Source organism: Odocoileus virginianus, unplaced genomic scaffold (genome assembly GCF_023699985.2).
Source record: "Odocoileus virginianus isolate 20LAN1187 ecotype Illinois unplaced genomic scaffold, Ovbor_1.2 Unplaced_Contig_23, whole genome shotgun sequence".
NCBI lineage: Eukaryota > Metazoa > Chordata > Mammalia > Artiodactyla > Cervidae > Odocoileus > Odocoileus virginianus.
The window spans coordinates 1,089,118-1,106,478 of record NW_027224340.1 but is presented as its reverse complement, the minus strand read 5'-3'; the positions used below and the strand labels follow the sequence as shown (position 1 = coordinate 1,106,478).

At 61.1% G+C, this 17,361-nt stretch overlaps 1 protein-coding gene across 1 annotated transcript in view; it reads right to left on the bottom strand.

The window, feature by feature from the left end:
• Window positions 1-17,361, bottom strand: part of ZC3H3 (zinc finger CCCH-type containing 3) — a 62,237-nt gene that overhangs the window by 20,849 nt on the left and 24,027 nt on the right. Inside the window, exon 4 of the mRNA XM_020881066.2 lies at window positions 15,214-15,367. Coding sequence (XP_020736725.2) covers window positions 15,214-15,367 — 154 coding nt within the window. The remainder of the gene's footprint in view (window positions 1-15,213; window positions 15,368-17,361) is intronic.

Sequence of the window (17,361 nt, the reverse complement as noted above, 5' to 3'; positions counted from 1 at the left end):
CCCACCCTGAGGTCTGCCGGGGTGCCCGTAAGAGAAATGAGGGGAGGTCTTGGTGGGCGGGAGCCGGGACGTGTGGGCACCCACACCAGGAGAGGCCTTTCGCTCAGCGCGGCGGGCCAGGAGGTGGGCAGCCTGCAGGGAGCAGAGAAAACAAGCGGGGAAGCAGTTTTCAGGACGTGGAGTGGGTTCCGCGCAGCTTGAGCAAGCGAGGAGTGCGCCGTCAGCAGAAGGGCGCCGGGGGCGGCCGCACGGCGAATCCCAAGTAGGTCAGGCTCGGCGCCGCCACCGTGACGGCTGCAAACTGCTTAAGCGGGCTTTCCACGGAAACGCTGACACCCGGCACCCCACAGGCCGGGCCGGCCGGCACGCAGGCAGCCGTCCCACGGGTGCTGACAGAACGCGCTGGGGACAAGGGCCCAGGCGGGGCAGCGGGGCAGGAGGGCCAGGAACTCAGCGGGCGGGCGGACGGACGGACACCGCGGGTCTCGGGGTGACTGGGGCCACCTGGCCTCCTAGGACCCTCCTCCCGAGCGTGCCCACCTGCCCTCTGAGCTCCAGCCACCTTGCAGCAGGGCCAAGGCGATGGCTGGGCTTCCCAGGACGCACTTGCTCGCAGTGGCTGGGGGCTATGGCCCAGGTGGGAGCTGAGACCTGAGGACCCTGGTGGGTCACAGCAAGGACAGGACGGCACCCAAGAGGGCTGGCGGCCCAGGGCTCAGGCTGAGTGCTTGCTGGGGGGGAGCTAAGGGTGGGGTGCAGGACACACCTGAAGGCCCTGCTCCTTCCCCAAGGACCACTGCTCCGTCTCTCCCCAGCCACTAGCAGAAATGACTCGGGGGCGCCCTGACCAGCGGCACCAGGAGGTGGGGGAACAATAACTGCCGCCCCCAGGGTGAGCACGGCAGCTGCTCTAAGGAGCCAGGGCTGTTTTATGTGCTCACATCTATTCAATCGGTATTTCGATCAATGGATGCATTACAAGCTTTCCCTTTAAGAGCCTAATAAACAACAAGATAGAAAGTAAAATTCTCCATAAAATGACACTTTTAAAAATCCATTTTAGCTGAAGCTATTGGTGTTTTGTGTGTTAGCTGCAAAAAGCAGGTATCACTGGGCCTTAGGGGCCCCCCTCCGAGTGCAGAGCTCAGCAAGCCAGGCCCAGGATTGGCCAGCTCAGCCGCCCCGATCCTCGTTCCCCGGTGTCATCCTGTAGGTCGGGCGGTGGCTCAGGCCCCGGGCCTGACACTGGGGACGGCGGGGAGGGTCTCGCCCCGCTGCAGCCGCCCCTCCAGCACTGCTCACTCCAGCCATCCTCCTCCTCTCTCTCTGGCCCACTGATACCCCAGCCCGCTGTGCATGTGAAGTCCAGTCCGCCCATCCCTGTCCTCTCCCCACATGGGCAAGAGGGGAGGGAAGGAGGCTGGGGCAGCAGAGCCCGTGCCCCAAGTCCTCTGGGAGGGACTCAGCAAGTTGAGGCCCCACCTAGCTCACTGGCTCCCAGAGAACACCCCGGGGTCACCTCCTGGGGCTCCCTCTTCCACTCTGGGCCTGCCCGTCAGCCCCACTGCCCACACAACCCCCTCACTGCAACCCCTCCTCTGTGCCCTGGTGTCCGAGGCTCAAACCCCATCACCAGGGGCGTGGGGGCCAGCCCAGAGCGCACCCTGCCACCACAACCCCAAGAGCCCCGGCGGCTGCCACTGGTCGCTGATCTCTCAGCAGGACAGGTCTCGCCAAGGCCCCGATCAAAAGCCTGGCTGCCTGGCCTCTGGCAGCAGAGGGCTGCACGCCTTCGCAAGGCCTCCCATCACATCCTGCTGGTGACCTCGCCTGGGGTCTCTGCCCTCACCCTCCTTGGGTGCGCTGCTGGCCGGCCCTTCCCAGGACACCACTCACGGGCCCTCCCTTGCTGAGCCCCGTGCAGGGCCTACTGCTCGCAGTGGGAGGGTGCTGGCCACCTGGGCCCCACGCTGTCTCTCCAGCTCCCCCTGCCACCAGGCGGGCCCGTCACCGGCCCCAGGGCCACTGTCCGCCTAGTTTAAGCCTCCCTGTCCCTGCAGCTGCAGCCCCTCTTCACCTCTGGATCTCACACCAGTTGCCCATGCCCCTCTGGGGAGCCCTAGGACACTCATGCTCACGGGTACGTCATGAAGGCGCCCCAGTACCTGGACACGGCTGAGCAGAAAACACCAGAGGGTGGCCCAAGCCAGGGACACGTGACATAGTGGAAACGTTACAAGACCCCAGACGCCACAAGCCCTGGCCATCAGTGACCCTCGTGTCACGGCTACCTAAAGATATTCGGGAAGAGGGGAGATGGGGGAGGCAGGGGACCCACCCCACAGGCCCCAGCAGGAGAGCTCCCCTTAGAATCCTGTGAGCACAGCACAGCTCCCGGGAGAAGCTGTGCTAGGAGCGCAGATCCCAGGCACAGGCCCCTGAGCTCAGCGTAAAAGCTCCTGCAGGTCAGAGGGTGAGCAGGGAGCCAAGTACAAGTGAAGCACTCCCACCGGAGCTGCCAGGCCACCAGTGGGACCAGCTGGACCACCAGGAAAAGCCGAACAAGCACTGCAGGCGGCCACTGGGGAAGGCCGAGACTGAGCCAGTGTTCCCACGGCTCATCTGAGGAATACGGAGGCCAGACAGGCGGGGGGTGGTAAGGATGCACGGCCCAGCAAGAGCACAGTCTCTGGCTCTGCACTTCCGGGGGCGGGGGGGTTCAGCTCAGTAAACGTTTTGCTGTCAGGAGACCAAGGAACCTTGACCCTCCCACTTCAAATCACAAGTAAAAGTTAACTCATAAGGGATCACAGACTTAATATAAACCCTGAAATAGCCAAGCTTCGAGAAGAAAATGTGACCTTGGCAAACAGTTCTCAAACAGGACGACACTCATAAAAGAAGACTGATGAACTAGACAGCACTGAAGGCAAGCCCCGCTGTAAGAGGATCTTTGACACAGGAGTGTAGCCATCATATATAAAGAATACTAGCAAATCAATAAAAAGACCAACTAATACAAACATGGGTGAAAGACTGCACAGGGCACTGCACACTATCTCACGTGTGCAGCCTAGGGTGGCCTGGGGTAGCTGTCCTCCCCAGCCACCCGCTGCCCAGCATCCATCTGCCCACTGAGGCTGCAGCTCCACGGTGGGGCGGAGGGGAGGAGTCCTCGTCCCTTGGCAACATGCCCCACAGGACAGAGCAGCAGAGACAAGAAAGCCCCGGGCGCCCACCGAGAGCACAGTGAGCGCAGCGTGGGCACACCTGGAGATGAGCAGGACAAGCTGGCTCCGGCTGCTGTAAAGCGCCCGGTTTCCCCACAGTCCTGGAGGCTGGCAGCCCGGATCAAGGCGCCAGCCAGGTTAGCTCCCGGCACGGCCTCTCTTCCTGGCCTGCAGAGGGCCTACGAGCGCTCACAGGGCCTCTCCCCAGGGTGACTGCAGAGCAAGCCCTGTCATCTCTTCCTCCTCTTATAAAGACACCAATTCTATCAGATCAGGGCCCCACCCTAATGACCTCATTCAGCCTTAATCACTTCTCATCTCCAAAAAGCCACAGTGGGATTCAGGCTTCAGTCTATGAGTCTGTTTGGATAACAAATGGTAAGCAAAAGGAGTTACACAAAACAGCACCTATTATACGAACCTACTTATGTGAAGTTCAAAAGTTTCGAGACAGAGATTTTCCAGACAGAGAGGGACCACAGGGTAGGTGGGGATGGATGGGGGGAGCACGCTGCAGGGGGTAGTTAACGGGCACACCCTGTGGTAGATACATAAGATAAAAATCCACAGAACTGACTACTGAAAATACAAACAAATCACCCGTTTTGCCTATGGAAATCGAATGTCTGTTCAGAAAGCCAAGTTCAGGAACAAGATTTTACACAATAAAGGTGACATTTTCAAATAATGTGGAAAAGTTTAAATGTTTGATAAATGTTCTGAAGACAACCAGATAAGCATTAAACAAAATTAAATTTGACCTTTAATCTCACACCAAGTCTCCAAATAAATTCCAGGTAGATTACAGTTTTAAATGTAAAACTGGAAAGTACAGCACTAGAAGAGAATACCTGAGCTCATGTTATCACGGGACGACGAAAGCGGTTCTAAGCAAATCAGTGTCTTAAGAGACTGATAGATCTAAGAACACAGAAAACGTAAAAGTTTCATTAAAAATCCTCATGAACAAAACAAAAGGCAAAACAGAAATTGAGGAAAAATGTGTACTCTGCCAAAAGGGTGCCCCCCCCAAATAGATTCTTGAAAACCTATAAGAAACAGGCCACCGGCAAATGGACAGTGCACCAAAAAAACCCCACTGAACTTAACAAACAGCATGAATACAACTGACATTAAAGGAGTTCCCTGGTGGTCTAGTGGTTAGGGTCTGGCTCTTTCACCACCATGGCGGGTGTTCAACCCCTGCTAGGGGAACTGTGATCCCACAGGCCACGTGGCGTGGCAGCAACGAAAACAACCAAAGTCTGAATGAACACTGGCTCGCAATCTCTTCTAGAAGATAGGCAAAAAGTTTGACAGGGGCAGCTAACACCTGGAAGGACAGAAGACACACACCATCGTAGCAGAAGGTGCGTACCTGACTCTCCCTACAGCCCAGGAACTGAGGCCCGACCTGGATGGACCAACCTCAGCCGCGGACAGAAGAGCGCTACCGAGGGGAGCAGCCCCTTGCTGCGGCACAAGTGCAGACTAGGGCAGCCGCCGGGGAGACCGGCCTCTCGGCTACAGTCCAGCATCCACTGCAGAGGCTGCGGTTCAGGCCGCATCCACCTCCACTGCCAGCCCCGGGAGGCTTCCAGAAGGCTTCCCGGGGAGGCAGAACCCTGGGCGAAGCCTTCTGCGGGAGCAGGAGGTGGTGGCAGTGCAGTCCCCGCAGGGTCTCACACGGCAGTCTTTGCCAGCACCTGGGGCACCTACCGGCGGACAACCATACAGGTGCAAAGCACTTGGCCCAACCGACCCCACCAAAGAAAAGTAAAAAAAAAAAAAAAAAAGCACTTGGCCCCCACGACCTCCACTAGGAGGAGGGGCGGGTTGGCGGGAGCCCTGGAGGGCAGGGGGGCAAAGCCCACCCTTCCAGCACCCCTGCCCAGCAGGGAGGGGCGCTGCAGCCGGCAGGCCACACCCCAAAGCAAACCCCGCCCCGGGCACGCCCACCGGGCCCCCACCGGGCAGGCGGGCAGGGCCGGGCGCAGCCCCGCCCCGCCCCACCCCCAGAGGGGCCCCGCCGAGGGACAGAGCCCGGCCATAATTTATGGTCCCCCGCCTATGCTTTATGGCTTTCTTAATTCGGCTCCTGCTACTATTAATGTAGTTAATGCTGAGATTATATCTATTTTCTGGTGTCAGGCGGTGATTTATTCAAGCCATTTTTCCGGTGGAGGCTCCCACGCTGTTAAATCAAGCGCCTTGCCAATTAAGTGCTGACTTGGGAAGTGGACGCAATCTTAACAGACATCTAACCGCAAATTAAACCGGAGCTCCTTACTCTGGGGAGTGGGCGGAGCAGCCACAAAAACCTTGCTGACTTCGAGGAAAGTCAGAGAAAAATAAACCAGCTCACTCGCCGGCTGCCCTGACTCCAGGAGACTGCTGGGCAGGCTCGCTGCAGCCGGGGTCAGAGTCCTGCCCCGCCGGGAGCGCGAAGCGAGGGTGGCCGGGGGAGGGCGGCAGTCGCTGGACCTGCCCCAACACAGAGGCTCTGCAACTCGCAGCCCCTCCCACCTGGAGCAAACGCTGATGGGTGTCTGGCTCAGCAGATGCTGGGTGGAGCCCTAAACGGCAAGAGGTGACTGAAGGGTTACCGAAGGCCCCCCTCTGAGGACCCACAGGGCACACGGTGGTGGGGGTGAGGGCAAGCACAGGGGGGGAGCGGGAGGCTAACTGGAGCACTGCAGGGGGAGCACGTACCCAGCCCATCCGAGGGTGCCCATGCCCGCTGGGAGCTTCCTGCCCAGTGCGCCTGAGAGCCACACACGGGGCCCTGGGGACAGGCGGCAGCCAGGCGGCCTGAGGCCTGGCAGGGCCTTTAGGGCATGGTCTGCAGCACAGTGAGCCCCCACACCCCACAGCCAACGCAGGGAGCCCATTTTCCTGTCCAGGGAAACCCCTAGAACAGTGCCTTCCCTCACCCATCTCCAGAGGCCCTGGCCCGGCCTCTGGAGGGGAGAACTGTGGGGAACTGTGAGGGGAACTGTGTTTTGGGGTACGACCAGGCTGGAAGTTGATATATGCAAAGAGTTAAATGTGGTATTGATTATCTGAATGATACTTTACTACCACCTCTAAAACCAAGATAAAAGTGGTGTTTAAAACGATGTTTGATTGTGTAAGGCACCCAAGAATCGCTGGGTGACAAGGACGTTTTATTTCTTCCTGTCAGGAGCAGTATTTTCAGCTTCCCTGCTCCTCATCTCAAGGGACCCCGGGGGCACTGACACAGAACGCGAGGGCCTGGTGCAAGGTGTGGCTGGGGCCTGAGCACGACTGAGGCAAGCCCCAAGGAGCTGCACGGGGAGGGGCCTCGAGGGACCCTCCCAGCGTCCTTCCAACAGTCCTGCTGCCTGCAGAGCAAAGCTTCCCTCGGGCAAACGCGGGGGTTCCCTCTAGGTTTACCCTGAAGCACCCTGGCCTATCCAAGTCTCCGTGAGGCATGTCGCCAAGCACGTGGGGTGGCCACGCAGTGGCCAGTCACACAGGGCCCTGCAGGGGCCAGGGCTGGCCAGGGGGACACGTTGCCTGCCCGACCCTTTTCTACTGCCGGTCTGAAGGCTGCCGGGCAGGCCCTGGACACTTGAGTCTGCTCCCAAGAAGCAGAAACGCCAGCTGCACATCCACAATCAAGACACACTGCACTATGGATGGCCTGGTGTCCATGCGGTGGGGGGGGAGGGGGGAGGGGGAGGCAGGGGGTCCGCACGCAGCAAGGATGAGGGTGGCCTGGGGCAGTTCGGCCCCACCAGGCTGCAGGACAGAGGCTCAAGGGTCACCGCCAGAGGGGCCAGGACGCAAGCACCCTCCTCACCTCCCTGCTCCGGGCACCCGCACGCAGCCGAGGCACCAGGGGGCAGGACAGAGGGAGGGGTACACACGTCTGTGCGTGGAGAAAAGGGACAGAAAGTGAGAAAGCCACTGATGTGAGGAGGCAGCGACAGACAAGCAGGACAGAGAGACTGAAGAAGGCCAAAGGCTAGAGGGCCTGTGAGTCACACACAGATGAGAGGCCAGCAGGGCAGGTGGGCACCTGGGGGGCTGCAGATGACAGAGACCGTCCCACAGGTGAGGGGCCTGTGGCAGAGCCTGGGCGGGTGGCAGAACACAGGCCACCCCGGGGGCTGCCATGCCCGACCAGCCCTGACCCCAGCCTTCCACAGCAGCTCCTGCCGACCAGCATGGCCTCAGGGACACCAGCCCAGGGAGACACCCTGGCCCACGGGCTCTGGGCCAGCTCGCCATGGGCCTGGAGAGAGAAGGGCCCAGTGCCACGTGCCGCAGCTCTGGTCTAAGATGCAGAAAAGGGGGTCCAGTGTGTGCCACTTCCCACACTGCCCACAAACGGAACCCAGGTGCCACCTGTCATGCGGTCTAGCCACAAACACTGTGGCAACAATGCCTGTGACCCGGGCCCATGACAGCAGTCCCATGGCCAAGGAGGAAGGGGGACACGGAGCAGCCTCGGGGGCAATCATCACAGCGCTGTTTGGACACTGAGGAGGGTGGACCAGAGGCTTGGACGGAGCCCCACACTGGTGCCTCCACGCCCGTCAGTGTCTGCCCAGAGCTGGCCAAGGAGGACGGCCCAGCTTCGCCCCTGCCCAGGGTCCACGTGGCACCGGTGGCCCCGCCGAGCACACCCTCTCCTCAGGGCACTGGGCCCTCGGTGCTGGGCCCCCACAGTGCTGGCCACTGCCCCCGACCTCACACGGCCCACCCTGGAGCTGCCCGCGCTGGGGAGGATGGGGACAGACCAGGCCCAGATGACCAGCTGGTCTGGTTTGAAGCCAAGGAAGCCCTGGGAGGGGGCTCCACGTGCCAGCCCACCCAGGGTGGCGCGCTGACAGAGTGTGGACAGAAGAGTGAAGACGGCAGCCGGCCTCAGCCCGGGCCCCTCAGGGTCCTGCATCCCAGGCCTGGCCTGCCAGGCAGGGGCTGGGCTCTAACAGGGCCAAACAAGGCTCCCTCTGGACCAGGTTCTGGAGAGAGAGTGGGCATCCCACGGTACCCCAGCCCCTATGCCCACAGGGGCAGCTGTGGCCTAGCAAGGCTGGCCCCTCGCCTCGCCCAAACTACCGAGGGGGCAAGGAGCCAAGGCTGCAGGCCCTCCCAAGACCCGACGAGGAGGAAGACAGGCTTCAGGCCTCAGGGCTGCTGACAGCCGAAAGGCCTGCTGGACTCAGAGAAACGAATAAACCACCTAGGCACGCTCTGAAGCTACTTCCAAATTAAGAGTTGCATCCTTGCTATCAAGCCCCCGCCAGCAGTTTCCGTGGCACCTCCCATGCAGAAACGCACCTCAGCCCATCTATTAGAATGATGGAGGCAAAGGGACCCACAACCACATTCCTTCCTTAATGAGCAGCCAAAGGGATCGGTAAGCATAATTCCAGAGGCCAGTAATATTTTATATAATCGCCGAGCGGTTTAAATTGAAAACCCCCAACTGAATCAATATTTACTGCATTGAAACGAAATGAATAGTAATAAGTCACTAAGCTCTCTGTCCTGTTTCATAAAATAAAAAATTATAAAAATGAGCACAGGCACAGGGAGGCCATCACATTAACTTTTACAGCACTCGGGGAGCCGTAACCGCCTGTTCTCATAAAATAAAATCCTAAAAAACCTGCCAGAGGAGACCTGCTTCAGCATCACACAGGGAGGCAGGAGAGGAGGGGATGGGGTCACCTCAGGGCCTGGCCTGACCCCTGCCAGTCCCACCGAGTCCCCAAGAAGGCCCAGGCGCCCCAACCCCTCCAAAGCTCAGCACCAAGAGCTCTGGTCTCGCACCCCCTCCCCATCCCTGCCATCACCCACGGGCTGAACTTCCTGCTCTGATTTCTTTCCTCTCTCTTCAAATCCCACCTGGCGTGCTCTTGGTGGCTCCCGCGGGCACAGGGGAACCTGTTGTTTGAGCATACAGGCCGTCTGTGGCGAGGGCGGAGGCCAGGCTCCAGCACAAAGGTGCTGTGAGAGGCAGGTGATGCCGCAGAGTGCCGCCAAGCCAGGCAAGAGCCCCCGAGAGCCCCTGAGACCTCACGCTGAACGGGGCACAAGCCCCTAGCGGGCCGAGAGCCCTGGCAGACCCACCCCAGGCTCTGAGGTGGGAAAAGCTGGGCACAGAGCCCTACACAAGTGGATGGGTCCCGGGGCCCAAAAGCAGGAGGCACTGCAGCCATTAAAAACGGACACGGGCCGTGAGCATGAAAGACAGAGGAGACAGGAAGAGCCTCAAGTGTCTGTGCAGAAGTGTTCAACACCCCTGGTGACCAGGAAACTGCAGATTAATGCACCAGAGAGCCACACACACGTTGAGAGCACGCCCCTGACGGGAACACACGGGACTCTGACCCGGGAAGGCCTGCAAGGAGGAAGCACACCCCTGCCCAGACCCCTCGACATACTCCCATCACCCGTCAGCACTGTCAAGAGACCCCCCACCTCGCCCACGCGGGCTGAGAACCACCAGGAGCCACTGGGCTCCCAGGAGTTGGGCCCACAGAGAGAAAGTCCCAGGTGAGCCTGGAAGCTTCTGCTGTGTGGGCGAAGGAGGCTCGGTGGGGGCGGTGCCACGTGGAGGGAGCCGGGGCAGCCCAGAGGGGCCTCCACAGGCCAGTGAAGATGGCAAATGGATGGTCAGAATGCAGCAAATGGCAACAGATCGAGTAAGGACCTCGAGTCCATGCAAACGCAGCAAATGGCAACAGATCGAGTAAGGACCTCGAGTCCATGCAAACGCAGCAAACAGCAACAGATCAAGTAAGGACCTGAGTCCACGCAGACAGAGCAAACAGTAACAGCTCACAGCCTGTCAAGTAAGGACCTCAAGTGCACGTGAGAAGGACGTACAGGGCGGTGGCGGCAGCTCCCTGCAGGATGCCGCGCCCCCGGGGCAGGAAGCGTGGAGGCTGCAGGAGCACTGAGGCCCAGCAGGGACAGGCCGCTCACACAGCCAAGCACGACAAACACCCCGAGGGACCTACAGGGCTCCTGCCGAAGGGCAAGCTGCGTCTCCTCATGCAGGGGGTTGTCCCTGGAGCCCTGGTCAAGGGCACTCAGGCTCGCGTCCCCACAGAGGGGGCGGAGCAGAGGGGACAGCGCAGCAGATGGAGCAGGGTGCGCAGAATCAGGGTGCCCAGGCAAAGAACACACTGTGGTTCCACACACCATCACTGCAACTCTTCTGTGCTTCTGTGTAGCTGAGAATGCAGTTACCCACAACACTGCATGCTAGAAACTGACAAGGAAAGGGACCAAGAATGAGCCCAGGAGCCCATGGGACTGCCTGCCACCCCGCCCTGCCCACCGGCCCAGCCCCGCCCTGCCTCCTGACGCACCCCTCTCCCCGGCAGCCCCTGGCACACAGCTCCCCTGGGGTGGACAGGGGTCAGCCGCAACAAGGCACTGTCCCCAGCATGCTGACATAAAGCGGCCACTCAGGGCACAAGCCACAGAGCAGGCTGCAGTCCAGAGGTGACTGTCTGGACAACGCTGTGCCTGGTCCCCTCCACGCAGTGCAGCCAGGCCTGGCGGAGACCCCAGGCGGCAGTCACGCCCGGGTGGCACCCAATACAGTTGGTCCGCCACTGGGCCACAGCTTCCAGACAAGCAGGGGCCTGACACAGGGCAGGCCCCCCACAAGCACCTGGGGACTGAGTGGACCAGAGGAAAGCATGAACTGACCCCTCTTCCCGAGGCCCAGGGGCAGCAAGGCGTCACCAGGGCCACCTGCATGGGGACCAGACCCTGTGCCTGCTCTGCTTGGCCAGGCCTGAGCTGCGGCACTGACAACCCAGGAAGGAGAACGCTCAGCCAAGAGTCACGTGCAAATACCCGCCTAAGTGGAAGGCCTGTCTCCAGAGGGAACAGCCCGTGGGGGCCACGGCAGGCCCTGCAGAGTGTGGGGGCCCCTCCTGTCCCATTCAAATGCCCCAAGGAAGTGCTCTCACCCACATCTCACACACCGGGTGAAGGGTGACCCAGGCCGGCTCCCTGACCTCAGACGTCCAGCTCCAGATCGAGGAGTAAACGTCTGTGTGAGCCGCCCAGCACCCTGGTGAGGCGGGTGGAGGGAGGCTGGGTGGGGCAAGGGGGCTGCCTGCCCCCCCAGAAGGGCGGGTAAGGGGATGGCGTGGAGCCACAGCCCCCACAGGGACGCTGCCCATCCTTGCAACGAGTGTCACTTTGGAGAAGCGCTTTAGAGCCTTCAAAATCGCAGCCAAAACCTTGTCAAACCGCCTGAGATTACTTAAGATTTACTGCACAGACACAAAAATAAAATAAAAGAGGGCAGCGCAGCGAGCAGCAGGCCCGGTGACAGCACCATTTGTAGTCGGGACAGCGCGGCCTACAGACGCGGCTGCTTAAGCACAGCGGCTTCTGTTTATTCCGCACTTTCCCATCAGATGAACTCGGAGAGAAAACAAGTGACAGGCTGTTTAGGGACAGAAGTCATACCTCAGCTTCAGTTCAGATTCATGAACTTGCTAGAAGCCAGTGAGGGCATGGCAAATCCACAAATCTTAGAACAAAAAAATTAAGCCTTCTCTCAGCATGAGCCTCAGCTCCGGGGCACACTCCATGAGCCCCTCTGGAGCAATCACCAGCCTGGGCCCGCAGGGCCAGTCACCACGGCCCCCCTATCCAGGTAGCCCCCAACTGGGGCGTCTGCCGGCCTGGACCGCAGCATGGAACAGCACCGAGGACTCCACCCAACTCTGGCCAGCGTCGCTCCCAGGAGGGGCAGAGGCCCCACCCTGTGTCCCACCTGCTCGGACCTCCACACATTCTCCTGGCCAGGGCAGCCGGGGGCTTTCGACGGGACGACGGACACATGTCTAGGGAGCCTGGTGGGTAATGCCCAGGACAGGGTGGCGTGCGTCCAGGAGCTGCTGTTCAGGGGCTTCCTACCTTCCATCTGCCCCAATGGGATGAGGGCTGACCGGCAGACGGACCTGATGGGCTAAGGGCCCTACTTCCAGCGGACTGCCCTCTCAGGTGTTTCTGGAGTCAGAGCCTCACCACAGCAGCACCAGAACCTCCTCCACCACCAGAGCAGACAACAGGGGGCGGGCGGGGACCCCAGCCTCCTGCTGCGAATGTGGGCTACCAGGTGGGCCTCAGCCCCCAACACGTGAGGCCAAAACTGACCGGGGGCTCAGAGTAGGTAGGTTTCCATCTAAATCAGGGGGCAAAATGCAAAGCCACCTTGTGAGGCAGACGTGCTCCCTGGTGCCCGGGATAGCACAAACAGTGGCAGCCACGCCGGCACGTGGCTCAGGCCACAGTGAGGCTCACAGGCCTCCAGGGGGTAGAAGGATGCTGCCATCTCTGTCTCTTCCTGGACACCAGGAGTCAGGTCTGGGGATACCCACCCCACTGGCTCCCGCAGGGCAGGGGGTGGGCAGAGGGGCTGCCGCCCCCCGAGGATGGGCGGGTGGGCTGAGAGCAGGCTCAGCTTTCGGAGGCCACAGGCCCTCCTGAGACCTTGGGACAGCAGGGTCTGTTCGCCAGCCCGCTGCAGGCGTCCTCTCTCACTGGGGCACCAATCCGTAGCCCAAGAAGAGCCTGTGGTCCCTGGGCTCAGCCTGGCGCCTGGTGGACAGCCCCGCTTTGGGGTAACTCAGCAGCCAGGAGCCCATCCTGGCCTCGGCCCAGTTGCCAGCCCAACTCCTTCCACCAGGGAGAGCTGGGGAAACTGCCCCTGCAGGACAGAGGTCAGGGCCAAGGCCAGCAGGCCCTGGGACCTCTCCACTATCTGCCGACCATGCACAGGAAGCCCCAACTCTGAGGAACTGAAGGAGCAGGGCGGGCAGGCATCAGGGTGGCCGCCAGCCCTGGGGACAGGCCCGTCCCACTGCCACAACAAGCTGAGCCGGGTGCAAGCAGCTGACGGCAGGAGGGGCAGTGGCGGGCGGCAGCTCTGCCAAGGAGGAGGCCACACCAGGGTACAGGAAGCCATCCACTGGCAGCCAGGCTGCCCGGGCCTCCCGGCCGCACAGCTCCCCCACCCCCAGACGACGTCTGGAGGCCTCCCAGGCGCCTGGCGGGGGTCAGACAGCCCTTCAGGGAGGCGGCCCCCGAGCAGGCCCCACCGTCGCCCTCGCTGATACGCGGCTCGGCCGCACCTCCGCACCTCCGCACGGGGCTGCTGAGAGCTGGGGCGGCTGCAGCCACCAAGCACGGCCGGGGCTGCGGGGCAGAGACCCACCCTCCCCACCGGGCCCGGACCGCCCTCAGAGGACGCAGCGCTTGAGGCAGGCAGCAGCCGAGAGGGGCTGGCGGCCGGGCTGGGTGGGCCTGTCCCAGCGGCCCATGCTGCGCACCCGACCCCCCACCACCTGCCCACACAGCAGCCCCGCGGCCCCCAGAGCTGAAGGGGAGGCACGGCCCAGGCCCTGCTGCTGACCGGGCCATCCTCCACCTGGGGGGCTGGGTGATCGGCTGAAACCAAGGCAGCGGCTGCCTCGGGGGTGCGCCCGGCCACCCCCTCCTCAGGAACCCTGCCCCTTAAGCCTGGTGCTCATTTCTGGTCAGTGACCCCATCATGGCCTGGCACACTCAGCACTCAACACTGGCCCAGCTGGATCCACACCGGGGCTCCCATGGCCCCAGGAGCCAGAAGGAGAGGCCCGTTGGCGCCTCCTGACAAAGGTCACGCGGCCCCAGCAGAGGTGGGGCCAGGCCTGGGCTGCCAAGGCAGCCGGACGCTGACTGCAGGAGGGGGAGGCGGGAGCAGGAATCAATAAATCTGAACCTCATTCACGATGATCTGGGGCTCTTATTAAGTAAATTAATTTAAGTTAATTTAGCTCGATCATGACTCCCGATCACAGTGATTTAGTGAGGGGGAAATTGCATTAGGAAAGGCCATGCTCACCAGATAGGAGAACGGAAGAAAATTAGACCCACTTAGCACTGTGAATTAATATGGAAATAGCAGGTGTAAATTTAACCTTATCGAGAGAGTGAAAATTATCTTCATAAATTTGTAGAAATAGCCCCCAAGATGCTTATAAATCTATTTAAAACAAAAATATTACAAAAAGTGCAGTAAAATTAATTTAAAATATACTTCTAGCTATCGCCTCCAGAAAAGTCGGCAGCAAGGCCAAGTTTCGTGTGGCCTAGCAGGAGGGAGGAGGGTGGTGGGCACTGCTGACCACCTGGGCAGGCTGACCTCCTGGCAGACCTATCGTGGACCAGCAGGTCCCCAGCGCCTCTCCCACGGCCACAGGGCCGAGCAGCCACTGTCCAGAGGGTGGGGGTCCTGAGGGGGCTGGCAGGAGGGTTCCTGCCCAGGGCAACAGCTGCTCTGCCCTATGGTCAGTCCCAGTGCACCCGGCTGGACACTGACAGCGATCCCTCAGAGGGGCAGAGGGCAGAGGGGAGGATTCCCACCCACTCGAGCTGTCACCCCCTCCCCCGCCTCACTGAAGGAAGGGGCCACACCCCACCTTCTGCAGCCCTCCTGCTTCTGGGCCCCCGGCACCAGGAAAGAGCATGGGGCCGCCCACCCTGCACACGCCCTCAGCCATAGGCCTCCCGGAGTGAGGCCACAGCCCTCGGCGGGCAGGAGGATCCTGGTGCCAGCAGCTGGAACAGGCAGCAGCCTCACCTCCCACCCCTGACGATCGCCCTAAGGACAGAGAGCTGGCCCAGCCTCTCTCACCAGAAGCTTCTCCCTGAGGGGCACCCAGTGTGCTGTGGCCTCAACAGTCCAGGCCGTGGCTGCTCCCAGACCACCCCCGGCAGCTTGCTGATAACAGGACAGGGAGCATGAGTCTGCACGAGTGCATGGCACATACAGGCTGGCCACATGACTTGTGCAGAAATTGCTGGGTAGAAAAATGAGCGCATTCCCCTGCCAACAACCACAGACCAAGCTCTTGAGGAGGTGTGCTCAGTCCCTGAGGCCCTCTGGCCTGCCCCGCCCTCTGGAGCCCACCAGGCACAGGCCTCTTACCTGGACAGGGAGAGCCGCCGTGCCCGCCAGGAGGACGGGGCTGGGGGGCCGGGGGCGGTGCTGAGAGGCGAGATCGGGGTCTTCTTGACGATGCGGTAGCGCGTCTTGATCACTTTGCTGGTGGGAGGGAGCCGCTGGCCATGCAGGCTGGAGGCTGCAGGGAGACCCAGACACAGAGGTCAGGAGAGGCGGGGGAGCTGCCCACTGCCCTGCCCACGCCCACCCCACTCCGGGGAGCCCAGCAGCTCCTGCAGCCAGAGCCGGCGGCAGGGCAGGCCCAGCTCCTGTGGGCAGTGAGGACGGGCCGCGGGTGGGCTGCGGAGGCTGGGATGCGAGGCGCTCACCTCCCTCTCTGGCCACCCTCACCCACACCCTGCATCCACGCAGATTTATGTCCTTAATCATTTCCGTTTCCATAACATTTTGCAGAGTGATATACACCACAGCTTTCCTCCTTGCTGAAGGTTTCATGCAATTAACAGGGATCTGTTTTGCCCCAGTTCCCTCAACTTGATAGCCAGCAATTTCTCCATGGCTTCGAGGAACAAATCTAATTGCCGCCTTTTGAAACGCACGGCTCTAACTGCCCAGATAATTAAAGCTAACGCAGCACTGCCGCCCCTCATGGCCCAGCCAGCACCCAGGTCCTCAGGCCGGGCTGCTCAGGCCCAGGCTCCCAAGGGCGCCTCTCCTGTGGCCCACTTCCACATGCCTGCATGCAGCCCAGGGCTCTGCCTGGAAGGGGGCCACCACCACCACCCCCGCAGCGTGCAGCTTCTGGGCAGCACAGCTGTGGGGGATGGACAGACAGGGGGCCAGGAAAACACACTGGTCTCACCACCAGAACTCCAGCACAAGGAAGGGCAAGGATCAGCTGACCCTCAGCTGAAGGCTGCCCAGGCCCAGCATGGCCCAGGAGAGGGCGCGGCCCCACAAGGCCCCACGTGCCTTGCTGCTTTACGCCAGTCCTGGCAATGCCCAGCCACCCCACTGCCCAGTGGCACAAACCAGTGCATCCTGACCCAAACCTGCTCCCCTGGGCCCAGGACACATCTTCCCAGCACCTGCAAAGCCCACGGGAAGTAGTTACTGCTCTGTGAATGATGACGGTAACACTAACTAAAACCATCTCCCAGAGCTGGGAACAAAACAGCCCACCAAGCCACAGCCAGGCCCTCCCCTCTCAGCAATCAGCACCTCGGCCCGGACCTCCTCTCCAGACCCACCCAGCCCGGTGGGCGGTGGGGTGAGGGTCTGCCCGGGTGCAGCCAGGACCAGCCCAGCCAGCAAAGCAACCACACCTGCACGGCCATCGAAACGGGCACTGTGCCTCCCTGTCCAGATGCTGGAAGGGCCCCGCCTTCCCACATGAGACGGCCAGGACACAGCACGGACTCCAGGCCCCCCTAGGAGCCCCCACAACAGAAGAAGAAGGTGTGCAGGCTACACACACCCAGCCGGGTCAGGTTACGTATGGGCCGCAAGGCCCAGGGAATGCTGAGAGCAGGGGACGCCTCTGCTCCCCAGGACTGACGGCAGGGACCCACAGCCACTGCCCACCAAGGGGGTCCAGAGAAGTCTGGGCAAGGCCGGGCCAGCACCCTGCCCCACCTGTCTCCACCTGTCTGTCTCCTAGCAAGGGCGGAAGCTCAGGAGGGGTCGCGGGGAACAAGGGGAGCTCAGCAAAAGCAGAGGATCACCCGGGGGCCCGGTCCTGCTGAGTGACCGAGCGGGCGGGTCTCCAGCCTCGGGCAGCCCCACACCACACACTGCCCACCCAGCATACCCCCAGCAGCTGCTGCTGCTGCTAAGTCACTTCAGTCGTGTCCAACTCTATGCGACCCCACAGACGGCAGTCCACCAGGTTCCCCCGTCCCTGGGATTCATTCTCCAGGCAAGAACACTGGAGTGGGTTGCCATTTCCTTCTCCAATGCATGAAAGTGAAAAGTGAAAGTGAAGTCGCTCAGTCGTGTCCGACTCCTAGTGACCCCATGGACTGCAGCCTACCAGGCTCCTCCGTCCATGGGATTTTCCAGGCAAGAGTACTGGAATGGGGTGCCATTGCCTTCTCCACAGCATACCCTGGGCATCAATAAATAAATGTTTGTTGAATTGAATTTTCAAGGTCTTACAAGCAAGGAGAGACC